Source organism: Ailuropoda melanoleuca, chromosome 13 (assembly GCF_002007445.2).
Source record: "Ailuropoda melanoleuca isolate Jingjing chromosome 13, ASM200744v2, whole genome shotgun sequence".
NCBI lineage: Eukaryota > Metazoa > Chordata > Mammalia > Carnivora > Ursidae > Ailuropoda > Ailuropoda melanoleuca.
The window spans coordinates 75,593,687-75,606,612 of NC_048230.1; the positions used below are offsets into that span (position 1 = coordinate 75,593,687).

Sequence of the window (12,926 nt, forward strand, 5' to 3'; positions counted from 1 at the left end):
TGACAGAGATAACAGCGGATGTGCAGAGGAGAGGACAGATTCAGGAGGTGGCCGCAGGGCGGGACTCACAGGGGTTGGTGACAGCCTCGGTCCAGGAGACCAGAGAGTAGAGGAGCCGCAAACGAGTGCAATGAAGCTGGAAGAGAAGCTTATCTGGTGGAGAAGGAAGGTGATGCCTCTGGCTTGAGACGTACGCTGCGGTTATGTCAAGGAAGCAGTTGGCTGTAGGGTCAGGAACTTGGAGATGAGGTCTGGGTGAAGGTTTAGAATGGCCAGTCATCAGCTTACCAAAGCCGACCAGAGGGGTTTTGCTGTGATGTCATGGGACGTCTGTTCTCCTTTCCCCAGTCCCCCACCCTGACACAGACCCCTGAAGACATCTGACCCCAGGGGACTAAGTGGACGGGGCACCATGCTGCCACGTGAGAGGACAAGTCTCTGTCAGGTTCAGAGAAGCTGAAAGGAAGGAGATAAACTCTGCATGGGACTGGAAAGAGGATTTTTGTTCTAGTTTGCTTGAGAAAATTATTGCTAGAAGCTCTCCCTTTCCCACTTCCAGATGAGGCACCCATGAAGTTCAGTGATAACCACCGGCGGGTGTCAGAATTCGGGTCCCCTCAAATGCAGACCCCAAGACACAGCAGCAAGTGCAAGTTGCTTAGGCGGGAGGTGGGGAGTGGGGAAGTGAAGGACACCAACACGGGGCGTGTGGAGCATGGTGCCGCTGGGGGCAACTGGGGCTCAGTCCTGCTGGGGACTTGGAACATACCTCAGCTACCCACCCAGTGGATGAGGAAGCTGGCTACTGATTCCCTTCAGCCATGGGCTGAGAGCTTCTCCTGTGGGTGTTGTCCCCTGGCACTTCCTGTTTGCTTGAAAGGTTCCCAGAGAGCAGCATTAGTCGAGTGAGTGCCCAGTGCCTAGAGAACGCGAGTGGACGCTGGCAGCATCTCCCACAGCAGGGAAGGCTGTCATTCTGTCCATCACATGGGGTGCACAGAAAGGCAGCCTTCCTCCCTGCAACATGTCCACAGGTGTTGGCAGGAGGGACAGACCACTCCCAGGGTTTCTGGGAACCATGGATGCCACCGGGGTTGGCGAGGTGAGTGTGGCCACCTCCAGAGACCATTTCAGGAACTCATGTCACAGGTCTCCTAGAACGGAAGGGGTGACACCTCCCATGTCTTAGTTTGGCTTTACCCCAAAGCAGAATCTGTATATTAATTAACTATTGCCATATAACCAATTACCCCCAAAAGTTAGCTTAAAGCAATAATAAATGCAGGTTATTTCATACATTTACTGTGGGTCAGGGATTTGGGAGTGGCTTAGATGAATGGTTCTGCCTCAAGATCTCTCCCAGGGGCTGCATTCTATCTGATGGCTTGACCGGGGCTGGAGAACCCACTTTCAAGGTGGCTCGTGCACATAGGTGTTGTCAGCTGGCCTCAGCTCTGCCCCACAACCTGGACCTCTCAATAGGGCGGCTCAAGTGTCCTCACAACACGGCGAGTGGCTTCCCCCAGAGCGAACGATCCAGGAGAACAAAGTAGAAGTTGTCGTATCTTGTGTGACCTAGACTTGAAGACACACCTTGTGATTGCGATGACATTCTATTCACTAGACATAAGCGATGAAAGCCATCAGCCTCAAGAAGAGGGAAATGAGCTCCACCTTTGGAAGGAAGGCATGTCAAAGAATTTGTGAATATATTGTGAAGTCACCACATAATTTATTTGGGAACTAATCCTAGGCAGACCAGGGAGGGAGTGAGGAAGTGGACAAGGGAAGGAGGAAGGTGACGTAAAGGTGCAATCAGCATAAGCAGTTTGTCGCTGTGGGCAACTGGAGCTCCATCCTGAGAGTTCTCTGGAACACCATGTGGAACGTGCCTTAGAGCCATCCCCCCGGAGGGTGGAAGTGCGGGACATGACCCACCGTACCGGTCCTGCCCTGGTAGAGGTGACATCCCTGAATCTTCCATTTCCAGGTACCCCTGCCTTCCGCCGAGCAAACTCCTGTCAGGCCCCGGCTCGAAGCAGAGGAAAAGCAAACAGGACAGATGCTTGAGGTAGGAAGTTGTCCGTGGGCCGGAAGCCGTCTTCGTCCGCAGCTGCAGATGAACTCGGGCAGCCCGGGGGTAGGGAATGAGGCGGCAACGTCATCCACGCCGGCCTTCAGAGCTTGCCTAAGGTGCTGTCTTCAGGACCGACCTCTCCGGCCCACACTTGACTTTGCTCAGTTAGCTCTCACCCCCCAACAGGAGCAGAAAATGACTAACAGCGCCTCGCAAGATGTAAGAGCTGCAAAAAATGTGGAACTAAGATATTATCGAGCTTTGTGATGAATAGTTACACATACAAAGTAGAAAGTACTGTGAATTCCCACATGCCTGTCACCCAGATTCAGCAACTATGAAGATTTTTGTCACAGGCTTCGTCTCCCTCCTCTTCTTCCCTTCTAAGTATTTTACAGCCAATTCCAGACACCATGTCCTATCACCCCTACGTACTTCAGGATCCAGCTCTAAAAACCACATACTTGCTCTCTTCTACCCCTAATTTAACCCCGGCTTTATCTACTTTTCTACTTTGCAAAAGTATTTTAAAGCCAGTTCTCTAAAAATTATGGGCATCTTACCATCTAATCACAATTATAAAAATGTGATTTTTATTTTTTTAAAGGTTTTATTTATTTATTTGCCAGAAAGAGAGAGAGAGAGGGAGAGAGAGAGCACAAGCAGGGGGAGCGGCAGGCAGAGGGAGAAGAAGGCTCCCTGCTGAGCAGGGAGCCCAATGTGCGGCTCGATCCTGGGACCCTGGGATCATGACCTGAGCCCAATGCTCAGGCAGACGCTTAACCAACTGAGCCACCCAGATGCCCCTACAAAAATGTGATTTTTAAATTGAAATATTCAGCATATGAACTGAAGGAAAGGATGGCTGATGTTGATATTTGAAAGAGAAAACTAGAAAAAAAAAAAACGAACTAGGCAGTTACACAGGAAAAATAATCAAACCGGCAACAGACTTTTAATCTGCAACACAGGAAGCTAATGGACACTGGGATAACAAGAACTGATCAAAAATTAAAAAGTAAGGGGCGCCTGGGTGGCATAGCGGTTGGGCGTCTGCCTTCGGCTCGGGGTGTGGTCCCGGCGTTATGGGATCGAGCCCCACGTCAGGCTCCTCCGCTGTGAGCCTGCTTCTTCCTCTCCCACTCCCCCTGCTTGTGTTCCCTCTCTCGCTGGCTGTGTCTATCTCTGTCAAATAGATAGATAAAATCTTTAAAAAAATTATTCTAAAAATTAAAAAGTAAAAAAGCCCAGCAACCCAAGAATCCTCTACTCAACCAAGATTCACTGACATGTCGGGGTAAAAGGAAGATATTTGTGGATGTGCTAGGCATCAGAATGTACTGTTCCTTCAGGAAATTCTCAAGAAAGAACCCTGTCCAAAAACAAATGACTCAGAACAGAGATTTCAAGTTGAGAGAGGATAAAGAAAAGAGGAAATGGTGGTGACCGGTGGACCTTTAAAAGTGCACACTGTTAAACAGCATAATACATGGTGTGAAATTGTGTGGTATAAATATTCTGCAAGGGTTTATGCATAGAAGGGACATACTGTAAAGGAAATTCAAGTAATCAGCTGGAATGAAGAGTATTCAACCATCTCAGCAAAATTTAGGAATAATAGGGTGACAGGCAGGGGTTGGTAAGTAGCAGCTTTCTAAATGTCGTCAGAAAAGATGAAGAAATGCAAGTATTATGCTTGTCTCGAATTATTGAGCGGCAAGGATGGGAGTAGTGAGAGGAATGGCTGGTGTCTTGGTTTTAAAGTAGAATTATGTTTGTTTATTATGAAATCCGGGGAAAGTTCAATGATATTCCCTACCTAACTGGGCAGAGAAGGGAAAAGAAGGAGGAAATGAACACAGTTTCATCAAATCAATAAAAAGTTAAAAAGGTAAACTAGATACAACAAAAGAAGTAATATGTAAAATGAAGAAAATGAAATCAAGAATATCACTTAATACAGTAAGTTCAAATAGAATTATACCAATAAAATACAGAAATGTCAAAGTTAAAATGTGAAATTTAGCTATATGCAAAAATATGTGCAAAAAACACAGTTGTAATATAATGTTAAAGAATGGCGATAACGGGATGGGCAAAGAGATATTGAGTAGATATAAATACTCCTGCTTCTACTAGTACAGCTATTACTATTAATAAAGTGCGGTAATTTTGATATTAAACAATATGAAATTTAGAATTTTAAAGCATTAAATAGAATAAGGAGGTTCATGATAAATGTCACAGTATACAAAGAAGTTATAACAGCTATAAACATGTAAGCATGAAACAGCATGGAAACCGGGGCACCTCGCTGGCTCAGTCAGTACAGCATGTGACTCTTGATCTTGGGGTCTTGAGTTTGAGCCCCACGTTGAGTTCAAGGCCCACACTGGGTGTAGAGATTACTTTTTTTAAAAGCAGAGAGGTGAGGTACTGTCCTGCCTTGCTGGTAGAAATAGAATTATGATTGCTTTCAGACAGCAATCTGGTAAGATCCCTTAACATTTAAAATACACATACTCTTTAGCCTCCCCGTCCCGGTTGTGGGGATGTATTTGCTCATTTGTTAAAGCCTACGCACAAAAATGTGTATTGTAGCTATGTATGATGACTAACAATGGAGAACACCAGCATCAGCTCTGAATAAGCTACAGGGAATCCTCAGCAAAGCATATTTTAAATCGTTATGAAAAAATGAATGCGAGTGATGGCGGCTGATGTGTACAGATTTCCCCAAGATATTGTCGAGAGAACAATGCAAGGTACAGAAAAGCATGTATAAGTGGATCCTTTTTCCCCCCTTTTTTTTGTAGAGCAAATCCTGAGAAAACGTGAATGAATATGTATGTGTGGTGTTGATGCCTGTGTGTGTCCAGATAGGTAGGTGGACAGTTTACACGGTTGCGGGAATACGGAGAAATGTATGAATGCTACAAAGCCGGCTGCCAACACGGATTACTAGAGCGATGCAGAAGGACGGGCAGAGGGGAGGAGGTGGAAGAAGGGAAGTGAGCGGACGGAAATGATGGAAAGAAGGCTGCGCAAAAAAAGAAATCCTTGTGTCTAAGATCTTGCTTATGTTAAATTGTATCTCATGCAGAAAGTATCAGGAGAAAGATCTACATTTCCCCATTTGTAGGAATGCCCGTGCTATCCTGTAAAATGAAAAAAATCGAGTTTCAGAATGCAGTATGCCACCATTCTATTTCAATGAAACAAATCACAAGCAGAACCGTTGGATACGTCTACTTACGATTACATGCGTTTGTCGAACGAAGAGAACGTTGTGAGAGGATACACCCAATGAGTACTGGTGGTTATGCGTGGTGGGGTGGGACTGGGCTGGGGCGGGGGGAAGTTTTCGCTTTTCACATCTTTGTATTGATTGAACTGTTTCACTGGTCACAATAAGCATATATTACTTTGATTGTTTCAAAACATCAATAGAGAAAGAAAAACTAATGATGGGTTTCTTTCTCCTTCCATCTTCATTCTCTCCTGAACATCTGGTCGTGAATGCAGCCCACCTCCCCACACCCCACCTCACTCTACCTCGTGTGTGTGTAGACATTTGAGTCCCATTTGCAGAGGGACTTGTTACCTTCCACAGAAATCCCAGGTAGTGGTCCAATTCAGAGAATGTGTCTGGGTATCTATGAGGCTTTTTGAAAATTCTGGGCCACTTAAGGACTTGGCTAGTCCAGAGAACACAGAGGAACTAGGGATGGGACCCACAACTGTACAGATTGATATATCCAAGTCTCAGCGCTGGCCTGGCCAATTCTTCCAATAAAAGCACATACGCCGTGATTGTGGTTCTATAAAAATATGTGTGTGTGTCTATAAGGCCTGGAGAGGAGTTGAGGAGAAAGGGAACCTAGCCTGTTGAGGCCTTATATCTTAATCCCTATCATGCTAATCCTTTGGATGGGTATTACTTCTGTTTTATAGAGAAGTTAAATAGCATGCTCAAGGCTATATAGCTGGTCAATTGTAGGTGGAAACGCATGAATTGCTAATCCAAGTTTAGATCGGTTTTTAACCTCCAATAGGGACACAGCTTTGGTAGGTACAACAGGACACAAGTAATAATGGTTTAACCCAGTGTGTTTCTCTCTCACATCAAAGTTTGGGCTGCTGTCATGAGGAGTTCAGGCTCCTTCTTCCATATTTTCTTGCCCTCCCAGGCGTTGCCCTTGTTGAAAGGGACCACGTTGGCTGGCCCTCCAGCAGGGAGAACTGGGGTTTGTGGGGGAGGGCAAGGATGAGGGTAAATATCTGTCCTTTAAGAACACAACCCAGAAGTTTACCTTTGGCCTTATTTACCCCTCACTGGCCCGAGCCCAGTCCCATGTTCACACTGAGCTACAACCAAGGTTGGGAAGTGTAGTCTTGGGCCCTTCTGAAATTGCACGACCATGGAAGAATGGGGGAGGAGACCCTGGGGGACACTTGGCAGTGTCTGCCACAGCGGAAATAGGACTACTGAGATCTGAGCATGGATCTTTACACCTGCAAAGCTCATTATCTGATCAGTGAACCATAATAAAAATGGTTAGGCTGCTACTCCAGGTGAAATATTTTTATTTTTAAAAAGTCTTCCGTTGTGCAAGAGGCTCATTCCTAGAAGATCCCTCTGAGGGTGATTCTTCCTGCTTCAAATTCATTCCCCTAATTTTCCTGAGACCACAGTGGATCACTCGCCGCCCAAGAGGTAAAACGAAACAAACTGTCCATGTGCTCATATGCGTACTCACACACACGTAAATATATAAAAGGCCCTCTGACATCTTTGAGTCTCCAAGCACAGTTGCTTCATAGTTGATATAAATTGGGAATTTGAGGCTCAGCATCTCCATAGTGGTTGGAAGGTTGGGGCTGCAAGGGAAGTTTTCTTGTCCCTCTGCCTAGGCATGTGTCCAGAGACCGCATCAGCCCAGTTCAGACCAGGGCTGCCTTGGTGGGTTGTGGGGACAGGACATGGTGCGAGAGTGGTCAGGGGCAGATGCCTAAATTCCACCATCTGGGAGTCATTCCGCTTGAGCCTATGTTTTCAGATCTCACTGTGTCCTCCCCAACTGACCCCTCCCCCCTCCCCAAGGATGGAATGTTCTGGAAGATTTTATCCACCAAGCCATGTCATTTATGAGGCAGAGTCTTCCTATACAGGACAAACGGCAGCAAACGCGATGAGTAGTAGCTTTAGCACTTTCATATCTCTACTGAGGTGTATTTGGCTACCGCTGTTATTTTAACGTCAAGTATAACTTGAGGAAGCGCGATGGTTTATATTTGTATTAGAAGAGTACAGGGACTTTCCTATTTCTTTAACTGTGATATTACTGAGTACTCATAATATAATTTTTATCTTCTTTGAAAAAAGATTTACGAGTAATTCATATTTAGAATAGTTTTAAAATGCAAAAAAAATTAAGACAGAAAAAATGGAATAAATGTAACCTATAACCCCACTTCCCAAAGATAATAATCAAAGATCTTGAGGTACATTTTCATTGCTTTTCTTCAAGCACACATTCACATAAATATGAAGGTATTCGTGATAAATTCAAAATGTCAGAAGAGTACCTGTGATGAGTTATTGCTAAATAAACCAGAATCTGGTAAGTGGATGCAGATGGACCCAAACTGAAGAAAGGCCAAGGAGAGGCCAACTCACAAGGTCTAAAGGATTTTAATTTCAACTCATAAGCTTTGAGGGGGGGGAATAACCAAATCCACCATAAACCCTATGGTTGAGCAAACACAGACCTCCTTCTTTAGTATAAGCAGTCAGAAAAAAAAAAAAATCACCAGATAACATGAAAAGATTCCAGTCCCAAAGAAGGGTACATTCAGAGTCATTGGAAGAAACACTTCCCAATGAAACATATGAAATGGGAGAAAACTTTTAAGCGAAGTCCCCAAGATATATTTTCAGTGGGACTTGAGAGGCTATGGCATCTATGAAAACATCTCATCATGGAAGACTGTTTTAATTTGAAATGCAATTACAGAGCCAAATAAAAAAATGCAATGTCGCCAGGAAACCATCAGATGTGGGAATTGAGTATCGATGGCTGTAAACATCACAAAAGGAGAGACTATGTGCTGCTTCATAAAAGGACACACGTATCCACTTATAAAGTGGTGCTCCCCTCGACCAACACCAGATTCAGGCAAACGAACACGTTTAAGGGGCTGTACTCTGTAGGAAATGCAGGGCAGATACATTGTTCAACAAATAAACTGCAGCAAAGAGACTTATCAACCAATACCAATGACGAAGTATGAACATTTCAAACGTTTGATTTTCAGAGACAATTGCAAATTTGAACACTATTTGACCATATTAAATACTATTAACTTTTTAAGATATAATAGCTTTTTAGAAAACCTTTTAGTGGTTAACTGGTGAAATACCGAGAGACGAATAAGATGTCTGGGATGTGATCAGAACAATGGAGGAGGGAAAGTTGCGGAGCGTAGATGAAACAAGATCGGCCAGGAGCTGATACCTGTTAAGCTGGGTTGTGGGCCTGTGGGGGGTGGTTATGCTCTTCTCTACTTTCGTGTGTTTGAAAATGATCAAAATAAATTGTTTAAAAATTGCACTCGAAGACACGAGCAAGAGGCAAAGTATTCTAGAAAACCCAGTCAGAACCTAGATCGTTCCTCAGAAAGTTCTCCCAGAACTTAGAGGAAATGGAAAAAGACAGCATGAGTGAAACAATGCGAAACTCACAGGAGAGACCTAGGAGATGCAGGGTGGACATAAAATCAGAATTCTAGGAGGCATGTACAGAACCACCAGACGACACCTAGTACACTTCATTAAAGAACATTACCATTATTTGTTTCTCCTTTACCCACGGAGTTATTTGGCAATATTTTATACATCCAAATATGCAAACTTGTAAATTCAACTTATTATTATCATCCAACTTAATTGCGCATAGTTAGGGAACATGTTCTTCATAATACTTATTCTTTAAATTTTTTTGAGGCTTGTTTTAATGCCTAGAACAGGAAGTTTTAGAAACATCCCTGAGTGCTTGTGAAAAATGTGTATTCTCCAATTGTTGGGTGTAGAGTTCTAACCATGCCCTTTGGTCACTTCCATGCCTTGCTTAGTTTCTGCCTGCCTGACTTACCAAAAGGGAAATGCTAGAATCTTCCACTGGCAGGGGGACTTGCCAGTTTCTTGCTATAGTTCTATCCATTTATTCTGCATGAATTTTGAGGCTGTGTTTAAAATCAGTGACTCTTTGTAAACTGAACCCTTCCTATCATTAGATCATGAACTTTCATATCCTTAACAAAGCTTGTCTCAGGTTTTGTCTGAAAATATAATAGATGGTTAGGATTTGTCCCATGTGATTTCCCCCATCCTCTGTCAGTTTTGCACATCCTTACGTAAACCGGTTTCTTGTAAATGGTTCTCTTAAACCTACATGTGGTGAAGGATTATTTGTTTTCCTCGAACCATTATAGCCGAAGACTTTTGAGAAATATGCTTTAAAAGATTAATAAAATTCTGGACTTAAAGACATGCAAAATACAGGCGAGATATTTTAGTATTAGATTCAACACCATAAAATAACCATCAAATTGCCTAGAAACTGTTTCACACACAGTCTCTAAGTTGTTATCAACTCCTGAACAGCTCTTCTTGCAGCCTTCGACAGAGCCACACTTTTGAACACCGGTGTTATAAACATACACCAGGATTTTGTCCTGTCCTAACACTGATCTTTAAATCGACAAGTTTAGTTCATTTGTTATGGGTGCATTTGGGTGTTTCTCTCATCTCTACAGGCTCCTCTTCTCCCCCAACACCAAGTTCATTCGGCCTCGAATAACGATGAGACCAGGTGCTACAGACTGTGCCCCGCTCCCCCCAGTTCATGTTCAAACCTGATCCCCAATGTGATGCTATTAGGAGGTGGAGGCTGTCGGGTGATTAGGTCATGAGTGGGATTAGTGGCCTCATCACAGGGGCCCCAAAGAGCGGTCCTTTGCCTCTCCCACCACATGCAGACACGGGCAAGGACGGCCGTCTACAGACTGGGAGGCGGGTTTCCTCACCAGACACCACACCTGCTGGGACCTTGGCTTCCAGCCTTGAAAACTGTGAGCAATGTTTGCTTGTAAGCCACCCAGTCTACGGTTTTCTGTGATTGCAGCCCAAACGGACCAAGACAGCAGGTTTACCAAGGTACTTACTGCTCACCTTGCACCCTACCACCTCCCACAGCGTCTCCTGCATTGTCTCCTCCTCATAGTCAACTGCTTCATCCCAAGGACTTAAATAGGGGCATCTGAGTGGCTAGATGTGAAATTCTAAGTTCGAAGTTCTTTTCCTTCAGTCCTTAGAAATGTTAACTCCACACACAGGGTTGCTGCTGGACTGACATCCACCGATCCTGGCTCTCTGGGCTCTGCTTCCGGTTCACGGTCTCCAGCAGCTTTCAGAACGAGCTTCGTCTTTGTCAACCCTAAATTTTACTACCCGGCAGTGAAGATGAACTACGTCATAGACACATACTAACATGAAGGAATCTCACGCTAGTGGGTGAAATGTGGTAATACATACAACACTGTTACTCTTTTTGCGTAACGTTAAAAAACATGCAAAACAAACTGAACAGTAAACTCTTTAGGGATCATATATACAGGCAAGATTGTGAAGCAAGGAAAGGACCAATCCAAAACCCAGACAGTGGTCCTCTCTTGGTGGAGGGGGTACACCAGGAGAAAGGCACGTGGGGTACGGGGAGGGGGTCTGAAGTACTGGTAATGTGCTTTTGTCCCACTGGAGGTGAGAACATGGGTACTCTATTCTTTTAATACGTTGTATGTGTTTTTTTGCATGTCCATAGTGTAAAGTAAGCATTTCACCCCGTGACTGGTTGCCCAGCGGCGGCTCACGGGTCAGGATACTCGAAACAGGAGGCAGCAGGATGGACATCCCATGGGAGTAGCGAAGGGAGTAGCATGGCCCAAACTGCCAGAGATGAAGCCAGGATGGAGACAGGAATGGGGGAACTGGAGTCCGCTTCAAATTAAGAAACACATCGGACTACCTCTGCACCCATCCTCGCGCCCCACCAGAGGCCTGACGGAATGCGCTGTCACCAGCGGTGCTCAAGCTGAGCTCCAGGCCTTTCCGGCACCGCCTCAGCGTTTCTTGCCCCAGCATCGATACTCAGACCGAAGCTGCTCTGGGAGCCTTTGATTCCACCGTGTGGACAGACAGCTTCTCTGTCCAGCCTCCAGAGGTCGCTGACTTAATGAGAGACTCACAGGGTCACCCACAGTCCAGCAGGGTGCATCCTGGAATGGAAGCCTCATGCAGGCATCACCCTGCAAGGAGCCTGCTGTGGTTCTCCAGTCGTGGGAACAGATGACATTTTGGCTCCTGCTTTCCTCCTTTTGAGTCTTCCAGGACCCGGACAACAGAAACATCTGAGGCTTGCTGAGACAAGTTTATTAGTCGATTTCCCTCCCCTAGGTGATGACTTTTAATTAATGACAAATTTCTTAAAGACCAGCCAAAAAAAAAAAAAGAGGCACAGGAACACAGAACCGCGTCCAGGAGAGCTTTTATTTGTACGGAACAGTTTTAAAAATACAGAATAAAATAGCTTTATCTCTACTATTATTCACAACATCTGGTCCAAATATTACATATTTTTAAAATACTTAAACGTTTAATGAAGCCATGTTAGAAAAACAATATGAAAATTCTTTTTAAAAACTCCATAAAAGAATTACACATCTCAAAAAACAACCCCACCCCCAAATACCCTCGGTATGCAAAATAAAAATAAAAAACAAACAAAGGAAATCCCCGAAAGGTATATAGCCAAAGTCAGTCACAAAAACTCAAGGAAAATATAGGCATCCCCACTGCTTTAAGAACAGTCAGGAATTTATTAATGTGTCAAACAAAGGTCGTTATCAACGAACAGAAAAGGGTATTAACTTGAACTGTCAGTAAGACGGCAACACTGGTGAGGTGCCCTAAGTGCCAGGAAACAAACACAGCACGTCTAAGGACGCCGGATGGGGCTTCTGCAGAGTGATGACGAGGCACAGGCAAGAACCACCTAAAAGGGCAGGAATGTGTGTGAGGCTGCTGAAAGGGGGAGCCCAGCGCTCACGTGCTTTCCGCGTCCACGGGTGGGAGCCGAACGCCGGCAACCACGGGCAGTCTCCTTGCGCTACTCGGGATGTGACTGCAGGTGAAGTGGCGGCCGTCCAATCCTAAGGGGACAGAGCACCACACGCACAGCGTGTGAAAACCCCAAGTGCTTCGCAGAGGCCGAGGGCGGCTCCCGCGGGAGGTGGGCCCCGCCAAGTCTCAGGCCCCCACACCCGGCCAGAGCGTGGCCCCAGGGCCCGGGGGTGCGGCGCCCGCGCAACGCTGCCGCCCGGGGCCAGCTGGGTTCTGGAATGGGGCCTCTGCCGCGGCCACCTATCCACCTCGCACCTGACCTGGCCACTCCTGCGGCATCGGTATCATGGAAGATTACAGCTGCCAACTTCAAGTCTCAGTGGCTGGCCAGTACCGGTGTTTCAGCGGGGCCGTGAACTAAAGAAGTTAACAACTTAGCTCATGGTGATAAAACAGACGCATGGGTAAATAAAGTATACACACATACTAAAGATTCATCAATGGAGAAATTCTATTATCACATGACATTGTCATGAAAATTACATCATTCCCTCCCTGGAAAACTGACTATTATCCTGGGTAGAAATGTTACTTTACTATATGGAAATACTGCAATATTCATGCATAAACCAAGTCGTCATCATGAAAGTCAGTATTCTACTGTATAAA

At 45.2% G+C, this 12,926-nt stretch overlaps 1 protein-coding gene across 1 annotated transcript in view; it reads right to left on the reverse strand.

Moving 5' to 3' along the window:
- Nucleotides 1-11,665: 11,665 nt before the first annotated feature.
- Nucleotides 11,666-12,926, reverse strand: part of SLC23A2 (solute carrier family 23 member 2) — a 108,151-nt gene continuing 106,890 nt past the window's right edge. The window contains exon 16 of the mRNA XM_019805504.2: nt 11,666-12,189. Within this exon, the coding sequence (XP_019661063.1) occupies nt 12,104-12,189 (86 nt within the window). The 3' untranslated portion in view covers nt 11,666-12,103. The remainder of the gene's footprint in view (nt 12,190-12,926) is intronic.